Source organism: Pituophis catenifer, unplaced genomic scaffold (genome assembly GCF_029215685.1).
Source record: "Pituophis catenifer annectens isolate HBS135680 unplaced genomic scaffold, rPitCat1.0.hap2 SCAF_3, whole genome shotgun sequence".
Classification (NCBI taxonomy): Eukaryota; Metazoa; Chordata; class Lepidosauria; order Squamata; family Colubridae; genus Pituophis; species Pituophis catenifer.
Window position 1 is genome coordinate 50,213,096 of NW_027256883.1, and position 16,271 is coordinate 50,229,366.

General features: G+C 36.0%; 1 protein-coding gene across 1 annotated transcript in view; it reads right to left on the minus strand.

Moving 5' to 3' along the window:
- COLEC12 (collectin subfamily member 12) overlaps positions 1–16,271 on the minus strand; it is a 94,767-nt gene that overhangs the window by 72,047 nt on the left and 6,449 nt on the right. The window contains exon 2 of the mRNA XM_070940989.1: positions 6,488–6,570. Within this exon, the coding sequence (XP_070797090.1) occupies positions 6,488–6,570 (83 nt within the window). The remainder of the gene's footprint in view (positions 1–6,487; positions 6,571–16,271) is intronic.

The following is a 16,271-nucleotide window of genomic DNA, read 5'->3' on the forward strand; positions in this document are numbered from 1 at the left end:
GAAGGGGAATAAAGCTGCAATATGTCACATGACGACAATATGACCACCGAGTTTGACACCACTGTCCTAGCATATTTGTGTGTCAGGATGTCAGATATTTCCCTGGTTCAGTCAGAAATCATATAGAAGCATGAAGCTAATGATTGTTTCAATCTTACAATTGAAAAGGATTTTTTTTCTTTTTCATTTTGGAAACATTTCTTTCCTTCGTGCCATAAAATCAGTGAGATTTCCTCCAAATACCTGTTTTTTATTACATAGTCCTCCAAAAATTGTGATGCTATTCTTGTTAACCCAGCAATGACATATTCCTAACATCAATTAGAGGAAGTATTTTCTCAAAATAAACAGAGAACGTTCCAAAATTGTAGGCTATCTACATACCAAATGTACAGTTCTGAAGAACAAACCACTGCAGTTTCTTTGAATAATTCAATACACTTTTACATCAAAGAACAACAATCAAAATGTCTAAATTTTATACCAAGTATTTTTTCATGGGAGCACTAGCTTGAATTTTTTAACTCTAGGGAGGCCACTGAAAATTGAGAGTTTTTATAAAGTGGAATTTATCAGTTCTCTATTCATTTTTGTTATGTTAGTCTTATTCCAGCTAATATGTAACACTGGGATTTACCTGTAGACCAGTGATTCCCAACGTGGGACCCACACTCCACAGGGGGGGGCAATTTGATTTTTAATGGGGGCAATTTGAACCTTGTTTAAACCAAGTTAATGGCCTTTTAGGTTTCCTCCGGGTAAGTAGAGTTCACTTTTTGAGTAAAGTAAAAATTATATGTCATTGGGGAGGGGGGGGGGTGTATCAGGATTTTAGAGATGCTTAGGTGGGCATGGCCAAAAAAAGATTGGGAACCACTGCTGTAGACTATATTGCTTTTTTAAATATTCATTTTTTTGCAATTTGTTCTATTTAAAATAAAACAAAATTGTGACCTGCATTATCATATAATAGGGCAACAAGATACAGTGGGATTTTCAGAGTCAAATCTCAGAGTAATCATTTTTTACAAATACAAGACGTATTTCTCAACAGGAAATGCCTGCCTTACAGAATGATTAGTGCTGGTGGCAGTTTCCTGAAGAAAAACAATGCACATACATTTCTAGTTTGTTATCTAGAGAAGATGACTTCAAAGAGGCTGCTCTGTGACTAATGGCTATCTGAGGGTGATAAGAAAACAAGCTTTCTCAAGCACTTCATCAACCTCGCAAACCAGAGAAACGATAATTCGAGTCAGCAAATAGTTTCGTGTTGTCAAGTGTGTATAACACTCTGTAGCACCAGTGGGTTATGCATCCCATTCTGTCACTAGAACAGCATACTCTTATAAGCAGCAGAACTATTCCCAAGCAGATAAAAATCACCAGATCGAATCAAGTCAGTCATCTAAATAGCATTGCATTCTTCCATTTGCTTGCAAAGCCCAGCTATCACAGGAGCCTTTGAAAAGGGCTTCAAAGGAAGACACATTTCTCCAGTTATTTTCTTTTTTATCTTTTGGTTAGAAGAATACGGCACTGTAAAAAAAGTGATTGTTGTTCTAGCTATCACGAGTACAATAGTATTGTATTAGAGCTGTGCAAATTATTTGGAGGAGCATTTTACAAAATTATCAAAATGTTCCTTTGAAGCTAGTGCTCAAGATGCCAAGGCACTACAGCCTATCAGAGGTTTGCCAGAAAGTTCAAGGCCCAGTCCATGATTTCTGGATATGTGATCACATACATACAGCTGAATTTAATTACTGTCAGAATGTGGTTTAAGGCACCAGGGTAGAAACCAGGAGACTGAATTGTAATCCTGGTTTAGGCATGAAAGCCAGCTAGGTGATTTTAGGCCAGTCACTCTCTTAATCTCTGTCTCTTGATTTCTAGTCTGGTGCCTTAACCATTAGGCCAAACTGGCTCAATTGCCATCTAATTTTAGGATAAATTTGAAGATTTTTGCTCGGGGACTAATTATGGAATTTTAGGTAAAACAAAAAAAAAGTGGTATCTGCTAAGATTAGCAACATTTCTGTATCTCATTTCTGTTCATTCCAAGTTATAATTTTGCATATTGTCTTCTATTTGAAAGATCACTTAGTTGAGAAGGGTGATGTATAAAGTTGATAAAAAAACATATTCAAGCATATCTATTCTAACCAGCAGTGTTATTCAGAATGCAAGTAGAAATAGATGAACTGTAGAAATATAACAAAAATTTATATAAAATATATAAATTCTAGTGCAGATCTTAATTCATAAGTTTATTTTGTCAAGCATATATAAGATAACAGGTAAAAGTATAAACATAATTTGAATACATGAAAAGAGTAAGTAAAAAGGAATATTAGGACAGGGACGGTAGGCATGCTGGTGCAGTTATGCACGCCCCTTACAGACCTCTTAGGAATGGGGTGAGGTCAACAGTACACAGTTTAAGGTTAAAGTTTTGGGGGTTTTTGGATGAAACCACAGAGTCAGGTAGTGCATTTCATGCATTGACCACTCTGTTACTGAAGTCATATTTTCTGCAATCGAGTTTGGAACGGTTTACCTTGAGTTTGTATCTATTATTTGCTTGTGTATTATTGTGGTTGAAGCTGAAGTAGTCATTGACAGGTAGGACATTGTGGCAGATAATTTTATATACTATGCTTAGGTCAGACTGAAGTCGGTGTAATTCTAAGTTGTCTAGATAATAGATCACACTGTATCAAACATTCTTCTATTTTTCTCAGATAGTAACTCAGAAAGAAAAATCTGAAAGCCAGAGATTTTATTATCATAATTAGATCATTAAGAAATGGTTCTTAATGAACCATTTAGAAAGTTAATATACAGCCTGATGCTGTCCGCTTGCTCTGAAATTACAATCTCAGTAGCAATAGGCTACTTCTACTCACATAGTTAAGAGTAACCTTGTTGAAGTTATTGAATTTATATCAGAATTCACATTTTTACTATTGTTCACTTATACATTCTGTCCTTTGGATAAAATAATCCCAAGACTGTGCAAAATATAAAATATACTGTGCATCATTGCCAAAAACATATAAAGAGGCTTTTAAAAAAAACACATAAAAGACAAGATAGGTACAATCTGAATAAGACTCAGAGCAACATTACAGTCCAAACAACTGTAAAAAGGAGCTGTTTTTATCTCAAAATATTGCCAACTGGGGCCTCTCTCAAATTTTCCATTATGTGCCATTCCCATTGGAAGGGATCACAAGTAGAGCTTAATCAGTCTTAAAACTCGAGTTTAACATTACTGGGGAAAGCATTCATTATACATTCTTGGTTTTTAAATTGTGAAAGGATTTACACACAAATACTACATTGGGTTTATAGGTAACCAGTGTAGTTACCTATAACTACAATTTAGTTGTAGCAGTACTTTGAGGATCACCTGGCGCTATTTTATTTAAGAGCTGTAGTTCCTGTTCAACAATGTTCAGCATGCTACCATACAGAACAAATGCATTAGACTCCATTATGATAATCACTGAATCAGTGGTGGGTTTCAAAAAATTTTACTACCAGTTCTGTGTGTGTGGCTTGGTGGGTGTGGCATGACTTGAGTGGGCGTGGCAGGGGAAGGATACTGTAAAATCTTCATTCCCTCCCCAATCCAGGGAAAGGTTATTGCAAAATCCCCATTTCCTCCCAATCAGCTGGGATTTGGGAGGCAGAGAATAGATGGGGGTGGGGCCAGTCAGAATTTTTACTACCAGTTCTCCGAACTACTCAAAATTTCCGCTACCGGTTCTCCAGAACTGGTCAGAACCTGCTGAAACCCACCTCTGCATTGAATGCATCTTAAAGGTTAGATTATATTCTCAGGATGTGACTTGTTTTTACATACGGAGTAATTTTTCTGCATGCGTATCAACTGGGATAATTAGCTCAGATATGGACACAGCTCAGATATACTCACAGGAACAGATGATAAAATAATTTTAAAAATATATAATTACTTACTTAGTATTGAACTAGAAGAAGAACAGGTAAAAGAAACAATGATAGCCTGGGTGAAAAATTTTGGATATTCAATTGAACTAGATAAATGGCAGCAGCTATGGAAAAGGAATTACAAATTAACAATGTCCACAGCATATAAAGAGAACCAATATAAAAATTTTTATAGGTGGCATATGCCACCTGAAAAATTGGCGAAAATGTTTAAAGATAAATCAGCTAAATGTTGGCAATGTGATCAGATACCAGGATTGTATTATCATATGTGGTGGACATGTCCAGAAGCGAGAAATTATTGGACTAGAATTAAAACATGGTTAGAAGAAATGCTACAACAATATATAGAATTAAAACCTGACCTGTTCCTATTGGGTATCCTACCAGAGAAAATCAGTAAAGACATGCTATTATTTGAAGAGCTGACAAATTTTAAAATATATAGCCCCCCCCAAAAATACATAGGTCCCGAAACTGATAATCTGACAAAAAGAATATACATATTTAACGTAGTTTTATATCTATATCTGAGAGCCAGCAATATGATTCATTACGAGCAGACATTTATACCAAGGGTGGGTTCTACTTACCTTTACTATCGGTTCGCAGTGGGGCCGCATGCGCGCGCTCACTTCACTCGCGCACACGCACGCTCTTCTGCGCATGCGCAGAAGCTTCTGCATATGCGCAGAAGCATTTTGATGACATCAGGGTTGGTAGATGGAGCCTCCCGCCGGTTTTATTACCGGTTCTATTGAACTGGGGGCAACCCACCACTGATTTATACACACATTGGCAGGTGTTCCATGGATATAACAATGCTGTCAACAAATAGCCACAGTTGGCAACATCTAGAAGTGTCTGCCAAAATATGTAAAATGGTATTACTTAGCTTTCTTCCTAAAATAATAGAATTACTAAAAAGTATGGTTTTGTACACCTTTATTTATAGAAGCTGCAGAAAATCTTTAAATTGCTCATGTGAAACCAGCAATATACAGCAGGCCTGTCAAACTGGCAGCCCATGGGCCAGATATGGCCCATACATGCCAAGCCCATCCTGGCTCCATAAAGGCAAAAAACGTCATGATACGTCACGATATAGACCACGAAGCAAGTGGGTTTTACACCTCTGATATACAGTATCTCCCAATCTTTATTAACTGGCGATCTTTGCATTTTAGAAAAACACTGGACACATGTTTTATAACAGATATAGTGATTTTCCAGAAGAATGGGGAATCAGTATTTATTAGGAAGTTGCATAATGTTTGAATGATATTTTATAATGAATGGTTTAGGCATTACAGGAGCCAATATGTTCTTGGAAATGAGGTATGTTGTTTTTCCTGCAGTCGAAGTCAAAGGCCCATAAAGACCCATGATAAGTGAACAGTGGTGAAGGGTTGTGCCTGCAGCAAATTCAACTGGCTAACAAGGGATCATGAATGAGGTGTCATAGTCTGGCTGGACACCAAACCATAACAGGAAAAAACAAAAAAAAATGTTCTTAAAATTGGAAAAGTCAAATGCAACAGTGTTGGTCAAATTTATTCTACAATTGTCAACATCTGAGATTTATTTTCCAGAGACAGACTGGTAGCTTGAAAACAGCTTTGTAATAATTAGATTTATTTTTTTTATAAACAACCTAATATCCTTTTCAGTTATTATTCCAGTAGCGATATAGGGCCAACTAGTATTTTTAAAAGGTCATGTTACATTTTAACTATTACATGTGGACTCAGCAGATCTAAAATGATGCAAAATATTACTTTTTTTATTGCCATGCTTGTAAGTATAATTTTCATAGTAACTTCATTATAGTCCAGGTATAACAATGTAAAAAGCATAAAATATATAAAGCTCAGCTACTAAATATATGGTGTATTAATAGTTAATAAGTATATCTTTAATAATATTATAACAAACATTATAATTGGATAATGAATGTATTTGTCATTAGCCAAAGAAAAACCATTTTTATCCAATTGTGGGCAATTTATCTCATTTTGGGAAGCTCTGTGCTAAACTTTCCACCCACATATTTACATGGGGAAGATAAGATACTCTTAGTAGATACTGATTGGTGCTATTGAACATCAAGTCAAAGGGCTATATTTTGTATGTTTAATGAAAACGCAAATCATTTAATTAGGCACTTTTTAATGATATGGCAACTCATCCTGCTATTCAGAAAATTATAATTACAAATGTTGGATGATAGTTACTATCATAGTATATTAGTTTTGAATAGCAAAAACAGTAGAAGCTTTTACATAAATAAATAAATGCTCAAAAACAAATCCTTCTCAAAAGCACATTTTGTACAATCACCAGTGAAGTAACCAATGTACTTTATCAATCTCCCCACTACACATTTCTTGCCTCTACTGGCAAGGAATGATTTAAAGTTTTGACCATGTTTCAAGTAACATATAGAGAGAATTCATTTGGGAAATTGTTTTGTCTATATGACAAAATTTGAAGGTGTTGTCTAACTTACCAAACCTCTTATAACCAAAGGACTGAACTTCTTCCTCTTCGGCAAAATCGTCTGTTAAAAAAAAAAAGTTATGAATATCAATACTGTATAAATGTCAATATAAGAAAGATTAGGATACATAATTTAGATATTGCTATGTATTATAAATATACATAAAAATACATCCAGAGCTACTAAAAATTTCGCATAGCAACTGCATTTAAATGTAACATTTGATACAAAGTAGTATGAAAAATATTAACATTAATCCCCTCTTTTAATGCTATTTATTTCCTGGCTGGTTGTTTTAATCGGGAAGCTCTGTTTGTCTGATACACAAATATATCATCTGGTCACAGTCAGCGTATGGAAATTATTGGGTGGTCCAATATGTAGTGTAATAGAACAGTCCAGGTTTTCTTACAAAACAACGTTTTAAAAAGAAAACTACATTTGGCTTAAAAGAGATTGTTGTTGCCAACTACAGTAACACTAACAAAGAAAAATATTTAACCCCATCCTGGTTTGGATGAGGAGAAAAGGATCCCAGATTAACAACAGAGAAGACCTCCTAGTAAGATATTTGGAAGTTTCTCATTCATTCACAGACATTCTTCTATAGTTTTTTTTTTTAAAAATAGGTGCAAATAAAATTATGGCCAATAAAATTGCCAAGTTTCCATTTTACTGCTTTTGCCACTATTTATTAATATCTACATCTGATAGGCATTATGCAAGATTCATGACTCTGTTTGGAGATTTGCATGGGGAGTTTGGAGAAAAATGTAAAATGATCTGAAGAACTGCCTTAAAATACAGAACCAAAAAATGTAAACTAATTTAACTACAAAGAAGGAAAGCCCACCTACAGCAAAGCCAGAGTAAAAGAAAAAAAGATTGGGGTCTTATTTCCTTTAATGATTTGTTCACACATGTATACATGAATACCTATCAATACTGAAATCCTACTCTTTACTTGAATCACTCCAAGCAGATTGCAGTGGTTTAAAACTCCTTTTACTAATGTGTTCCCCTCCAGATGCATTGGGGCACAATTCTCATAAATGCAGTCACTGGGGCAAGGCACAACTGGGAATCCTAAGGGCTACAATCTCAACACAAGTGGACATGTATGAAATGGAGTTGATTCAGTGGTGAAATTCAGCTGGTTCTATCTGGCTTGGGTGAACCGGTAGTGCCGCAGCAGGAGGCTCCGCCCAGCCACCTGGACGTTATCACATCCCGTTTTTTACTGTCTGCGCATGCACAGAAGGCTCTGTGCATGTGTGGAGGTGGCAGGCGTGCACTCGCTCACATTTCCGAACCGGTAGTGAAGGTAAGTAAATTTCACCCCTGAATTGATTGTGTAGATTGGTTTCTATGGACCCTCAGGCTGCCTAAAAATTAGATAGGTGAGCTGCCATAAGAGATGAAGAGAAAGGGGTAGGAGGAGGGAAGAGGGGGAAAGGGGAAAAGGAAAGGGAAAGGGAAGGGAAGGGAAGGGAAGGGAAGGAAAGGAAAGGAAAGGAAAGGAAAGGAAAGGAAAGGAAAGGAAAAGAAAGGAAAGGAAAGGAAAGGAAAGGAAAGGAAAGGAAAGGAAAGGAAAGGAAAGGAAAGGAAAAGGGTTTGCATCAGACAGACAATTTTCTATTCAGTAGCTTTATCAATTGATTAATGGTTCCAGGATATTTTTCTGTCCCCCCCCCCCGTCCCATTTGAAAATTTCCACCATAGATTATAAAAATATATCCATAATATGAAAGGTAGTTTTGTGTAATGGTTAAAGGTACCAGGCTAGGGACTAGGCTTAGTCCTGCCTTAGCATGAAGCCATCTGGATGATTTTGAGCCAGTAACTAACTATGAGAAGAAGACAATGGCCAACTACTTCTGACAAAGAGTGCCAAGAAAACTGCATGGACTTACCAATATAATTGCCAGGATTCATGAATTGAGAAATATAAATAAATAAAGGAAAACAATTTTAATTTAAGCTAAATGTGGTGAGAAAAGAATAACTAGGAAAGGAAATGGAGAAAAACCATGACCCAATGGGGAATTTCTTCCAATGGGCTGGCAGCATTATATAAAAGCAAGACTTCCAAATGTCAGTCCCTGCCATGAGCTCCCCAAAATGTGGAACAATCAACTGCTTTTCCTCGCATGATACCAACAACCAGACCCACTTTTGTAGTCAGATGTGATCTTGAGATTGATAGTCTAAGGCTTGAGGGAATATATCTTTAATTATGGCAAACTCTTATGATGATTTTTAATTAAATGTGATGCAACATTTCATTGTTATATATGTAAGCTAGGAAATTCATGTTCCATTTATGAGGCCCAAAATTTGTTGTCTGGATTCCAAAGAAGTTTTCAAAGATTCTGAGAAACTCAATATTAATGATTTGTGAGCAAAACCGGATATTCAATTATTCAGGAAAAACAATCAGGTTAAGACGAATGCTAAAGCTTTTTCATGCCAGCATAAGCTTCACAAAGCCAGACAACTAGAAGCTAAGGTGGATGCCATAACAAACAGATGTGACCCATAATCAGTAACAAAAGGATCAGTTGCTTCCTCAGGCTGTATTGGACAAACACTACACAAGCTTTCTGGCTGGTTTCAAGCACTCCGTCCTCTCTATTTGAATTGGATCTTTTAAATGATCTGAGCCTCAAGTAGAAATAAAAGTATGAAAGAACAAAAGGAGTACCGTATTTTTCAGACGCACCTTAGTTTTTGGGGAGGAAAATAAGAAAAAAGCTGATTGGCAGGTGGATCAGCCTCCCGGAATACCCCCGATCAGCTGTTCCCAGAGGTGAATTTTAGCAACAGGTTCCTTGGTTGTGAGCTCTGGCCTTGCTTTTTTTTGCTTTTCTTTCTGCTTCTGAAACTTCTGAAACTCTGTTTCAGAAAAAACTTTTTCCTGTCCCTGAAAGCCTCCGAAACAGAGCTTCAGAAAAAAAGCCTCTGAAACTCTGTTTGGGGGCTTCTTTTCTGAAGCTCTGTTTGGGGGCTTTTTTTCTGAAGCTTCATTTCTGATGCTTTTTTCAGACTCTGAAACCTCCGTTTGAGAAGCTGGGCGAGGCTACATTCGGAGTATAAGACGCACCCAGATTTTCAACCTCTCTTTTGGGGGAAAAAGGTGCATCTTATACTCCGAAAAATATGGTAATCATTAGAAGGAACAATTCGCGATATTGTAAAATGTCTTGACTGGTCATTAGATCTAGATTCAAACATTTATTCAGCTATAACATTCACTGGAAGTTGTGTAACATGAAAAAAGTAAGTGTGTACAGAATATATACAAGTCATCCTCAATTTACAACAGTCCACTGACTGACCATTCAAAGTTACAACAGTACTGGAAAACGTGATTTATGACTATTTTTCAGTTACAACCTTTGTAACATCCCCATGATCATGTGATAAAAATTCAGACGCTTGGCAACTGGTTCATACTTATGACCATTGCTGTGTCCAAGATCATGTGATTTCCTTTTGCGACCTTCTGACAAGCAAAGTCAACGGGGAAACTGGATTCACTTAATGACCTGGTTACTAACCTATCAATCACAGTGATTCACTTAACATATGTGGCAAGAAAAGTCATAAAGTATGGCAAAAAAACTCACTTAACAAATGTCTCACTTAATAACAGAAATGTTGGGCTCAATTGAGATTGTAAGAATTATCTGTATTTTCTTCCCAAACAATGGCTGCAAGCAAGACTAAGAGAAATGAACTTGCAGAGCAGAAGGAATTATTTCTAGATACAAAAATAGGTGGTTTACAAGTTTTTAAATCAATTTTTAAGTCAGTCTAACTGCAAGTTTTTATTATTCAGCAAGTTTTCTATTGAAAACCAAAGTTGTTTAAGTTTATTACATACACCTGTATTAAACCCTCATGTCTGAATGTAATTTTCAATTAGGCAAAACAGTGCATCATAAGGCAACAATTTTTTGAATCAACATTAAAACATTCATTCAAATTCCAAGGAAAATCAATGGGGAAGCCAGCAGGTAGTGAAAGACGCTCCCATTGTTTTTTGCCTGCCCATGGTTATTCTGTTTCTCTGTTTAGATGTGGAAATATTCCTGAAACATTGACCCTATGGGTCACAGGTTCCTTAGTAAATTCTAGGCAAAGAGGGGAAAAAAGGCAAAACTGACTTGCCAACAACACAAGGAATAGCAATCAGAATGGATGGTGACCAGCAAACAATGTCTGATTGTAAACTTGCATCTGTATGGAGTCTGCACTGTTAGCAGAAGACTTATGAAGTATGTCATCAGAATACATTTACAGTCACCTACGTGGTTAAATAAGAATCCAAATCTGACTCTCTACAGTTCTAATTCAACACTAAATTCATTGACTTAATATTTTCCAGGTTGTTTTTAAGCAATGTCTTGAAAATTAATTAATACATTCCCATCCAAAAAAAATTTCTTTGTATCAACAAAAAAATGTGAAGTAAAAATGGCATAATTTCTGTACTGACGTTACATGTCTATATAAAGTAGTATATATGCCCATACATAAGTCATTGAGCTCAAGAAAGAAAATTGGAAGCTAAGACCTATCTTTTATACTCACATAGATTTAAATCCCTTTCATTCTCTGACAGTTTGTCAGTTTTTGGATTTCAAGATGATTTCAGTGGGACTGTTAGAATAGCACTGCTAAGCTTTATTAATGTCATTCTTGGCAAATGAAAAAAGGTTACGTTCTTGTAAAATATAAATAACTCAAACATGATTTTAACAAAAAATACTCAGAAATTGAAAAATGCTAAAAGAAAATATGGCCCTTCAATTTTTCCTAAATTTTATCGCCAACTGCTTTTGAAATTTTAATCACATCTACATGAGTAGATCTTAAAACTTAGTATAAAACTTGTGCTGTTCTGAAGGAAATAAAGTGTTTCCTGGAAGTTTCAACTAAGTTAATAATGAAAAATTTGAATTTACTAAGCATATTTTAAGAATATTTAACTAGCTTCTCAGTATAATTGATTCTTATTGGGAAAAAACTACAGAGGAATTCAATGATTCAATTATAATTTATCTTTGTTGTAGTATATGTACCTGGAGAATTTTCTAGCTGTGTATGCCTACATATACAATGGAATTAATTTTCTATTCAAAATTCTCAGTAAAGATTTCAGTCTGGTTAAAATTAAGACATATCATTTATGTTCAAATATTTCTTCCATATTAAAAAAAATATTTATTTTCATAAAGCCAATGACATTCTTGCATAACCATTGTATTTAAACTTCAGTTTTGCAGCATAATTTTTGTACAGACATTTGCCATACTTGCATAACCAATATTTGAGCCTTAATAATAATGCACTGTAAACATAAATTAAAATATTTCAAAAATTTAAATGATTGATACAATGGTACTAAAATGTCATGACCTGCAAATAGTTAGGCAAAGTTCATTAAGTGAAACCACAACTGTCTTTATGATCTTACTTCAGCTTTCCTTTGGTTTACTGTTCTGAGAAGGTTGTAAGTACAAAAGGTTGGTCATAAACTTACTTTATTATCACTATTGTAACTGAACTGGTCATGGAATGATCCAGCTCTGATTAATTTTAAGAAGGACTTGCTGGAGAGTCAGTAAAACCAGAGAGCTTTGAAGAGCTGTTCCAACATTGTATGTCAATCAATGCATTTGGAAAAGTTGAGACATGGAGGAAGTAGTAAGAAAAGGAAGCATTACAGACTCTCTTCATTCTTGCCTCATGTCTATGACTTGTTGGACACCACTGCTGCAGAATCCATGCAAACAAGATCAGTAAAAATATCTCTCTTCCCAGCAAAGAAATAGAGAAGGAAAGAATTTATGTCTCTACTATGGAGCCTTCAGACATCTGGCCAAGATTTGCATGGCTACAATACAGGCCTCTGAGTCAGTTGTAAAGTGCTATACCAGTAGAACCACACAGCCAGTGCCCAACTCATTCCAAAGACTTGTTTTCAGGAAATCTAGCAGGCTTCCCTCTCAACAGAATGGCCAGGGTGGCCTCAGACAATCAACAAGAGAACAGGCAACTGACAACAGACAACTTTTATTCTCTATTTTAGTCACTCTTCATTCAGACTCAAGTTTGGAAATGCAATATTCAGTTATTATAGACTTGGGAGCCACCACCAATTTCACAGATGAGACCACAGTGCAAGTTTAAGATTTCCCATGAAGTTATTAGAGAAATCTATGTTATGGAAACGATTGACAGGAAAGCTTTTTGAACTAGGCCTATTTTGCAACATGATACATTTTTGCAGCTGACAGCAAATTATCATCTTTGCTACTCTATGTCTGTGATATGTGCACCCATTGTGCTGGGTATTAATTGGCTGCAAACCCACATTACAGATGTTTACTGAAGCAATGAACAATTTCTTTTCCAAAAGAAGAGAATGTATGTAGTGTATTGGTGCTCCCTAAGCTTGTTTGTTTGCTTGCAGATATTTCATTATCAGACAAGATAGCACATTACTTGCTGGTCAAGTATTGAAATGTATGCAAGCAAACAAGCTCAGAAGGCACCAAGAGACTCCACAATTTCTTTCCACCCTTAAGATGTCAACAGCACTGTTTGCAAGTTTCCCCACTCTTATTCCTCTCCAGTCACTGAATCACCTTCCTTCTTGGAAAAATACAAAGTTTTTGATAGTTTTGAGAAGGAGGAGGAGGAGAAAGAGGAGGAGAAAGCAAGAACACTGCCTCCTCACTGAGAGTGTAACATCAATTTGAATCCAGGAGTACAGATCCGAGTTAAGAGCTCATATCCTGTGTCAGATGACAACCTGAGAAAAAGGTTTTATTCATCCTTCAAAATTTCTAATATTTATACAGGCATTTTACATACCCAACTGTTGATTCCTGCAAAATTTGCTTACATAATATATTCTTCCGTAGGTACATCTCCCTTTCAGGCAAGTTATGGTCATTACTCCCCACATCTTGTCCTCTAGAACTCCTAAATCTGCTGTTTTTTGTGCCTTAGAGTTTCTGCAGGAAAAGCAGTCAGCTCAGTTCATCTTAAAGAAACAGCTAGATTTGGCAAAGTTTGCATAGAAGCATGCTGCAGGCACACATAGGAAAAAGGGTGCTCAGGTTGCAGCAGGAGATTTAATGTGGCTCTCCACTAAGCTTTTACTTTTTTCCTACCCCAAGATTTGGACTCAAAGTTCATTGATCCTTTCCCAATTACAATTACCTGCTTCCATGAAGGTTCATTTGGTCTTCCACTGGTCATTGCTTGTGCCTGAAGCTCCCTGCTCTCTGAATTCTAAATCTGTTCTTCTCCATTTCTGGAGGATTAGGAAAGTGTCTAAAAAGAAGAATGCATTCTAGATTCTAAGTGCAGGAGGAGATACTTAGAATATCTGGTTTACTGGGAGACGGGTACTCTGAACGTGCAAAGTCATAAGAAAGCACAACAGATACCCGTAACCAATGCCTAGTACACAAGTTTTAACTGAAATTCCCTCAAAGTCCCAATACCATGATTGCCACCTTTATCAATAGACAGTGAATCTCCAGATGAACACTTGTCATGACAGAGTTCCCAGTTCAGGCTATAATGCAATAGTCAGGAACAGGGATCTCTGTTAGCAAGACTCATCTAGTGACCTTGGGATGCCAGCAAACAAGGTGTGTGTGTGTGTGTGTGTGTGTGTGTGTATGTGTATGCACGTGTGTGTGTGCATACGCGCAGTGGGGATGAGTCTGTAGTTGGTTCTCATAGCACCATACCAGCATTTTCTTTGCAAGATAGAGCAGAGATTGAAGGTAATGGGGAAAGAAATGTGCAGGACCTCTAAAAAAGGTGTCCACAACTGTTAAGAAAACATCAATTTAGCCCTAGTAAGAAACAAGAGGTGAGAGAGAAACTCAAGATTATACTGCTTTGATACTCTTTGATATAAGAGAGAAGGAGGAATAAATTCTGTCAGGCTTTCAATATATTCCTATAAGAATAGAATTTTAGTAGTTCTTATGGCGTTCTGTTTCTTTACCTAGTCTATTTCAAAGGGCTGTCAGGTTTAGTATTGAGGATTCAGATGACATTTCTTTTTTTGGTTCAAGGATGTAATACTTCCAATGCAGTAAACAGAATCCCAATGATTTCTGTGCAACTAGCTTCAAATGGCAAAATAAATAAAATTTTGAATTTCACTGTTGGCTCATGCTACTGGAACATCTGAAAATGGTAATTCCATCTCTGGATATTAGGATGAACTTAGCTTTTGAAACCAGATCAGATATTTCTTCCTGAACTGCATGGAAAAACCGCAGCCTCAAATTTGTGTAGAAGATAGCATACCACATTCACTTGTTTCTCAGATTTTTCTGAACCAGTCTTGCATTCAGCTTTAAATTTATTGCATTCACAAGTAAATATCATCCTTATAACAACTGCAACTATATTATGGGTCTTTGTCTTTTGCACTATGTGGGTAATTGTTTAGGATATTTCTAGAAAACATAAACTAAAAGTTATTTTAACATTGTGTAAATATCAGAGTGATCTTCTGGTGCTGGCAGAGTGGGTATGTTACTTTATTATGTTACAAATGGCATACAAATGGCATATGTTTGTAACAAAATGTGCATATTTTTATGATTACATTGTTGATCAGGAAATGAAATCATGAATTCAGCAAACTCAAAGGGCACATTATAGTTTCTAATTATTTTTTTTAAATAACAGAAAGAAGAGACACAGTTATATAATCCAACTATAGCTTACTTTAAAAAGTCACATATTAAGTTTAATATACTGACCACATTAAGTTAAAGCCATCTAAGTCAAAGGCAAGTTAAGTTTGGTTTGTCATGATGTGTGAACTTAACCAATATGTCATCATGGTCTCTAAAAATATGACAAGACATAATTAGTATAGTATAGTTTATTGAATAGCACGAAGGCCTTTTCAAACAAAACAGAAAAGAAAAAGGGAAAAAGATAAAACAGTTACAAAAATAGCAATCTAAAAATATATGATAGATGACATTAAGATTTTACAATATCAAATTTCAATAGCTAAGTTGCCAAGACTAGATAACCCAAATAGGATAGCTCCTCTCTAACTGAGCTCATCTTCCTTACAATCGATAATTCTTTTTTTGATATAACTGGCTCGTATTGCCGTCATTCTTTTAAGGTATTGAGTGATCACTCTTACCAGGGGAGGAGAGTCAGCGCTCAACAGAAATGCTAATTTTTGGTTTATATTCCAGTGGGGAAATTTATTTATAATTGGGGACAGATATTGTTTTCTTACTTCTTGATAGAGACTACATTCAAATATTATATGCGCCGTGTCCTACACGACGTTTACCCCACATATGCATATTCTTTTGTCATACGGGATTTTCCGATAACGGCCGAATCTAACGTTGGTATCTAGAAGTTCGAATCTAAACTTAACAAATAACTGTCTCTCCACTGATGGCATTTCTAAATGTAAATACTTTTCCAGAGTGAAAGTTGTTTTAACTTTTAACAGCAGTTTAAGGGAATGATTAGTTGAAAGGGTTGCCATATCCATTTGCCCATGTATATCTTTAATCCGTTGTTTAACTTGGTTCAGTGTGTCACACAACAGGAACCCTACACCATATTGGTTCAATATTTCTGACAGCCGGGTTAGCCAGGAATACCTTTGAGGATTTGAAATCTGCTGTTCCTCTAGACATATTTTAGGGAGTCTGCTGGCATCCATCTGGGTCATTTTTAGCCAGTAGGCTACCGCCCTAGTGATTGTATA